At 40.7% G+C, this 7,839-nt stretch overlaps 1 protein-coding gene across 1 annotated transcript in view; it reads right to left on the bottom strand.

Moving 5' to 3' along the window:
- Positions 1-688: 688 nt before the first annotated feature.
- The window catches only part of PARP14 (poly(ADP-ribose) polymerase family member 14), a 44,298-nt gene continuing 37,147 nt past the window's right edge, over positions 689-7,839 (bottom strand). Inside the window, exons 15-17 of the mRNA XM_052646289.1 lie at positions 6,778-6,911; positions 1,321-1,495; positions 689-978 (exon numbers count right to left, since the gene is read on the bottom strand). Coding sequence (XP_052502249.1) covers positions 689-978; positions 1,321-1,495; positions 6,778-6,911 — 599 coding nt within the window. The remainder of the gene's footprint in view (positions 979-1,320; positions 1,496-6,777; positions 6,912-7,839) is intronic.

The following is a 7,839-nucleotide window of genomic DNA, read 5'->3' as shown; positions in this document are numbered from 1 at the left end:
TGAGAAGAATACAATTCCCTGTGATGGAATCTCTTCAGTTTGCAGCAAAGAGACAATAAGTCAAGGGTGTTGAAGAGATGGTTCCCGTTGCTCAGGAGTCTGACTGGGACTTCTTCATTCTTAGTTTATGAAACACTTGTAGAGCATCCATTGTACATTAGGCATAGACCTCAGCCCAGGGATAAAAAAAATTAGACACGATTCCTGCACCCAGGGAAGACAGCAGCCCCACCCACTTAGTTACACTGTGCTCCCCACAATAGTATGGGGTCCTGACATGACACCATGTATGGGGTGTAATACTGTGCTCCCCACAGCAGGATGGGGTCCTGACATGTCTGCAAGTGGCAGCTGAAACTGCGTCACTGTGTCCCCTGCCTTTAAGATTAATATTAGTTATTCTCTCCTTCCTGGAAGGAAATGACACACCTGTACTTCTACAGATTTGATATCCATGATTAAGGACACACAGTGCTAACAGTTATCAGGTTTAAATTCTCAAATTTATTGCTCTCAAGATAGGTTTATTCCAGTTATGAAAGAGAGGCTGGAGAAAGTCTGATTTCAGTGACAAAGGTCCTTTGATCTTAGCAAAAGCTGTTAAGAGAGAGAGAAAAAAAAAATACTACTTGCTTTACAGTTAGGTATGTATAGATTAATAATATCTTCTGCAAAGGTTACCAAAATGTTAACGTCTAAAAGTAATGAGGTACTCTGGGTAAGCCTGGTAGTCATAAAATACCACAAATAAATTTGGATTTTGCAGACAATCTGTGACAGTGTCATATAAGTCAGTAGGATTTTGGTGGTCCTTTGGAGGAGGCACAATTAATGATGCGTTTCCAAGTGTGTAGCATCCAGTGAGTACTCGCACATAGTACATATGCTTCTTCCCGTTTGCGTCTGGTCTGGAGTACACGTCATTGGCGGAGTAACTGGCATTGACAGCAAAATAGGTTCCCTTTCCATATGCTACAGCTGTGAGGAGAAAAACAAACCATCCTTAAGGATTTCCAATTAGTTTATAATTTGACCCACTGATCCAACATGTCAAATAATGTTAAAAATAACATTCGGTTCTCTCTAAAGCCTCTTTTAAAAAGTTGTGTGTGTGTTTTTAATTTTTAAAAATCATTCCTCCACCACAGAGGGCCAGTCAGCTCCTTTGGGATGAAATATACTGAGTCTAACCTAAAACTTTGGGTTGTCACATAACCTCCAGCCATGAGAGAACACAATGCCATCCCCGCTGTGCCCAGCCAGCTTGGACTCTCATGGCTAACACCTCCTTTGAAGCAGCCAGATTATGTGCTTCCTTACCATTCTTTCCAGCGTAACTGCGGTTAAAGCCGTTTCCGTTGACAAGCGCCACTGAGGCAGCATCTGTCCCATGGAAGAGCAGCTTCTCATTGGTCACCTGGCCATTCTTGGCATCCATGTTGTTTTTCTTTGTCTGATAGTGTTTCCAGAGCTCTGGATTCTGAATCCTCTCAATCTGCAAGTCAATAAGGAAAAATTTCCTGTCACTGCTAACAGCCCTTGGCAAGATACAGGAGATGAAACATGACCACTATTTTTCTTAAGTACAGATTACAATAAACAGCAAATTCAATGCCAGATGACACATTCTGCATTCAGAAATCTTTTTAGGTCTAGAGTTTCAGAGAAATAGGCCTAGGTAAGAATATTAATTTAATTTTCAACGTCTTTTATGCACCATATGAGAGCAGACAATGTTTAGGATCGTAAGTCCTCAATATATGAACTTGGCTGACCAAAGCCTCTCTTCAGCTTCTAACTGCTCCTGTTGCCATCTATCTCACTTTGTCACTTGGCTGCACTCATCCTCAGATCTGGGATACTGGTTTATCTAGCCATGTTCTAACAGGAGGAGAAGAACTAGAGTGTCTAGGCAAGAATGAAATTTTAATTAATGAAAATTGATCTCTGGTCCAGTTGGAAGAGTGGAATGGGAGGGGATCTGGTTATAGACCAAAGTGGCCATGGTCTGACCGCCCTCTTTGGCCTCCAGGATCATGGTGGAAACTCCTTGAGCCTTGGATTTCAGATCAGTTTCTACATTCCCCTCATCACCAGGTAGTGGCAGTTTCATAAGGTTGACTTGGGAAAGAGTGAGGGGTGGGCGAAGGGGGCTAGGACCCTTATGACTAGGCACAAGGCGAAGGTTTCATGTGGTCAGAATCTTCTAGTTCAAAGAACTCTCAAGTCTGACACTATTATTATGTGCCTTTATCTATTTTTTCAGTTTTGGTTTTCTTATTTAAGGTAGTTTGCCCACTAGTTCCAAGTCTCAGCATTATCATGTATTTTGTTGATCCAATTTATAATCTTAAATTTTATTTTTCCTTTTGCCTACAACTAAGTTTTTAATCTTCAAACTCCCCACTTCCATTTTATTTCCATTTACTTTAAATTTTACTCATTTAAACAATAATTGTATTTATTTATGGTTCCGGGTCTTTGTCACTGTAAGGGCTTTTCTCTAGTTGTGGCAAGTGGGGCCCACTGTCTAGCTGGGGGTGAGGCTTCTCATTGTGGCTGCTTCTCTTGCCATGGAGCACAGGTTCTAGGGCCTGCAGGCTCAGTAGCTGTGGCACAAGTGCTCAGCCACTCTATAGCATATGGTATCTTCCCAGGTCGGGGATCAAACTCATGTCTCCTGCGTTGGCAGGTGGATTCTTTACCACACTGGGCCACCAAGGAAGCCCTATTTTACTCATTTTTTAAAGCCTTAAAATTTTATTCATATAGAGTTTTGAAACCATTCTTTTAAAATTTATTTATTTTTAATTGAAAGATAATTATTTAACATTATGCTCATAGTTCAATAAAAAGTTTGATACATTACCTGCAAAAAATATTCTTGCAAAAACTTACCTGAATTTACCCAAGATTTTCAACCTAACTCTAAGTTTACCAGAAATAAAGAGGACAGAGGAATAACTTAAATGATTCCATGAGGAATCAAACAAATTAAAATCTATAAGAAAACTGCATGGATTCTTAAAGAATCTAGGCAAGATAGTCAGAATGTGGAATATTCTACAACACAACTAGCTTAAACTTCTAAAGTTTCAGTATCATGAAAAATAATGTTTAAAAATGAAGGAGTACTGTTCTAGATCAGAAGAGATGAAGGAGATGTTAATGTAATGACCAAGTGCAATGTGTGAATCCAGATGGAGGCAGGGGTTGAGGGGACATTCCAAGAAAGCTCTTTTGACCAGCTGGGGAAATTTGAATATTGACTCTCTATTGGACATTACTAAATAAAAATGTGAACTTTCTTACAAGGGATAATGATACTTGCGCTGTTTAGGACAATGCCTTTACTCTTGCAAGACGTGCTGAAATATTTAGGAGTGTCATAATATCTGCAACTTACTTTCAGTTGTTTCAGGAGAAACAGCGAGGGGGAAGAAAGCAAATGTTACAGAATTGTTGAGTCTAGGTGGAAGTCCATGAGTGTTAAAAAATCTTAGTCACAGACTTGACAGTCATGGAGGATGACAGACCACCCATTTGTCATGTTAGTGTTTTTGTCCTACAGATGCCTCCACAGAGGTGCTTTTAGGTACAATCTAAAGCTTTGCTTTTAATGGTGTCATAGACCAAGATTTCACATTAGATTTTATTTGAGGGTTTCCCTGGCGGTCCAGTAAGTTAAGAATCCCCCTGCCAATGGCAGGGGACATGGGTTTGATCCCTGGTCCAGGAGGTTCCTACATACGTGGGGCAACAAAGCCCATGTGCCACAAGAACTGAGCCGGAACTCCAGAGACCATGAGAGGCAACCCCGAGCCCGTGCACCCCAGCTACTGAAGCGCATGCGCCGAGAGCCTGTGCTGCTCAGCAAGAGAAGACACTGCAACCAGAAGCCCGCCCGCTGCAACTAGACTTGCCCCTGCTCGTCGCAATTAGAGAAAACCTGCATGCAGCAACAAAGATCCAGTACAGTCAAAAATAAACAAACAATAAATACATATATTTTTAAAGATTTTACTTGACAAAAGGGTTCCACTACAAAAGAGTGAAGTCGTTTCTCTAGTGAAGGTCTGTCAACACATGGTAAGCCTTCAGGGCCCACTGCAACCATTTCTGCTCAATCTAGAATTGGCATCTCATCACAGTGTGCCAGAGCCCGACCCCCAGAGGACTCTAATTGGTATTTTGAATGAAACTTCTCCCAGAACCAGATCATCACTGAGCTGTGTACTTGAATTATATTTTCTTGGTACCACATAGAATTGTTCTGCTCAACAGGTTTATATAGAGGGATCTATCTATCTATTTGGCAAGCTTGTTTTTTCTTCCAGTTTTATCAAGATATAGTTTCCATGCATATAGCACTGTATAAGTTTAAGGTGTACAGCATAGAGATTTGACTTAAATATATCATGAAACAACCACCGCAAGTCCAGTGAACATCCATCATTTCATAAAGATATAAAATTAATGAAATACAAACAATTTTTTTCCTTGTGATGAGAACTCTAGGATCCAGTCTCCCAACAGTTATCACACATGACATAGTGTGTGAAAGCGGTGTTAATTATACTTATCATGTTGTACATGACATCCCCAGGACTCCTTTTATCTTATAACCACAAGTTTGTACCTTTTGCCTACCTTTCAACCCATTACCCCTCCTGGTACCCCCTGCCTCTGGCAACCACAAATCTTATCTCTTGCTCTATGATGAGTCTGTTTATTTCTGCAGAATAATTGACCCACAACACCATGCTAGTTCCTGTTATATAACATGGTGATTCAATACTTCCATGTATTTCAAAATGGTCACCATAATAAGTGTAGCTACAATCAGCCATCATACAAGGAAGTGACATAATTACTATCTTCTCCACACTGCACACTTCCTACCTGTGACTCCACTACTGTGCAACTGCCAGTTTGTACCTCTTAATCTCTCTCACCTAGTCCTCTCCCTCCTATATTGAGAGACTAAAAAAAATACACTGGCATAAAATTTTATATTGAATTCATTGTGAGGATGACTATGAAGATATTCTCTAGTACTTATTCTCAGGAGAACTCTCTCAGGAGTCAGTCTCAGTATTAGGGAGAACTAAGTCTCCTAATCAAATGCTTTGCTCTTTGACTTATAGACATTATAAAACTTAAAGTTGAGTGTTTACTTCTATGCATTGTCTACTAGGAAGCACAAGGACAAATTCGAGGGCCTCTTCTAGTAACTATCTAGGACCTCATAAAATACATGTTATGTATTTTTGTAAACTAATGGAACTAACCATATTAGGAAACTAATTTCCCTATCCTCCTTTTTTGTCCATTTTCTTCATTTATTTACATTATTTGAAGTACACTTCAAATCTTTTTTGAATTATTATTATCATCACTTAAGTACATGAATAACAGAGTGGTGGCAGTGCAAAAATATCTGCAGAGAAAGAAAATACAAGCCTTATTGAACAACTTGTTATTATGGATGAAAGGAAGGTACTCAAAGGTTTCTAGCTTTCCTCAGAAAGTGATGGAATCAAGGACAGAAAGTGGGAAGGAAGGGGAAATGATGAGATAAGCTTTAGGGAAATTGAGTTAGCAGACAGATATTCAAGCGGAGATCTTTTTTAGGCCACTGGGAGTATGTTCCAGGACTTGAGTCAAAGATCTACATTGGTGATGCTGATTTGAGAACTATCAACAATGAAATGGCACCCCACTCCAGTACTCTTGCCTGGAAAACCCCATGGGTTTTCCATGGGGTCACTAAGTCGGACACGACTAAGCAACTTCATTTTCACTTTTCACTTTCATGCATTGGAGAAGGAAATGGCAACCCACTCCAGTGTTCTTGCCTGGAGAATCCCAGGGATGGGGGAGCCTGGTGGGCTGCCTTCTCTGGGGTCACACAGAGTCGGACACGACTGAAGCGACTTAGCAGCAGCAGCAGCAACACTGAAATAATAGCTGCAGGTGAGAAGAGTAAAAACAATCCTTGGTAAAGTGCAGAGACAGAACGGTGGTGATGGTTTAGTTGCTCAGTCGTGTGTGTGTGACTCTTGCAACCCCATGGACTGTACCTGCCAGGCTCCTCTGTCCGTGGAGTTTCCCAGGGAAGACTACTGAAGTGGGTTGCCATTCCCTTCTCCAGCAGAGACAGGATAGCAACATATAAATCTGTGGGTAAGCTAGGATTAGGGGTTTAGAGGAGAAACACATACCAGAGATAATGAAAGGAAAATTAGTTAAAAGAAGGAGAAGAAAGCATCTAAATAATATTGCCCTACCAATCAAAGGAGAAAATAATTTCAAAAAGCAAACTTTTAAAACTACTATTTCAAAGCAGAAGATGCCAAAATAAAGGAAATGAACAAGGAAAGGCCCACTGGATTATCAAGGAAGAGGGCACTGCTGATCTGTGAATGGTGGTGCAGAAGCATACAATCCTGATCTGAGGAGCCTCCCTGTGTCTCTTTGTCGTGCGTGCTAGTTATCAACTCCAACTCAGGAGCCATATTTAAGCATTTTTATTAGCTTGCTTCACAAAGTAAATATATAGTGTTATCATATTACAATCTAATGTGATACTGTACTAATTAACACAAGAATCTCAATGACTCAGTAATCATAGTGACAGGAGTAGGATCTAGAATTTAAAACCGAATTACCATAAAATATTCTAATTCTGGGTAAAAAAAATGTGAATGAAAATGTATTTAACCATGGCAGCCCTTTTTCTACCATGAAGAATCTCCATGTCAGCAGAAGGCTTACCTTCTCTATGATGAAGTGTGCACAGGTTACATGAAACTTGCTTGCCACAGTTCTGTATTCTGGATGATCAGGCTGTAGCTCAACCACACAGACTTTCTGCTGCTTCATATCACTCCAGTATGGAGGCAGCTCAACTGCAAAACAGACATTTGAAAACTCCCTCGCACCTGGGAAGCCTCATCTACACAGTCCATATTCCTGGTATGCTTTGAAAAACTGACTATCATTTGTGCTCTTGTTTTACAATCTCCTAATTTGAAGTGTACAAGAAGCCTCTTATCTTTCTAGAAGAACGTTTCCAAAATGTGAGCCATAGAGAATCCAAATCAGAACCAACTTTAATGCTTGTTTAAAAAAAAAAACCCTCACCGAGACTTCCTTGATGGTCCACTGAATAAGACTCCGTCTTCTAATGCAGGGGACACGGGTTCAGTCCCTGCTCAGGAAACTAACAGCCCACATGCTGCAGAGCAACTAAGCCCACGAATTGTAACAAAGAGCCCCCTCACTTCAGTGAAGACCCAGCGCAGCCAAAAACAACAACAAAGACAAACAAACAAACAAAAAAAGCTCCCACAGATCTGCAGAATCAAAATCTCTGAGGGTAGAACCTGCATCTTACAGGTTTGATCAGGCTCAGATTTGAGAACTCTTGGTGTAGTATAACTCAGCCCCATATTCCGCTCAGTCTCTCGTCAGAATTTAATAATTTTGCAATATAAACGATTTTCCTACAATGTTTGCAATAAATACTCATTAATGTTTTGCTTACAAATGCATGGCTCTTTGCCAGAACTCACCACCACGACCACATCCTCCAGATCCATTCTTTCATTACTTCTCACAGCATCCTTAAGAGTTGGGTGGGTGGCAGGTTAAGCTTTGTGGCAGGCTGGGGGTGGCAGCTCTGTCTCCCCTTCTGCTAAACAGACTGCTGTACTTGTCATTTCCTCAGGGTTGCTCAGAGTCTGAGGAATCTGTCACATTGCTCTCCCAATGTACTGAAAGCCATTTAGTAGTTTTCAGCGGGGGATTTTTGTGGTTCAAAGGCAGGAATAGCTA

Source organism: Budorcas taxicolor, chromosome 1 (genome assembly GCF_023091745.1).
Source record: "Budorcas taxicolor isolate Tak-1 chromosome 1, Takin1.1, whole genome shotgun sequence".
NCBI classification, from domain to species: Eukaryota; Metazoa; Chordata; class Mammalia; order Artiodactyla; family Bovidae; genus Budorcas; species Budorcas taxicolor.
Note: the sequence above shows the minus strand (reverse complement) of the source record. Positions and strands in the feature narration are given on the sequence as shown.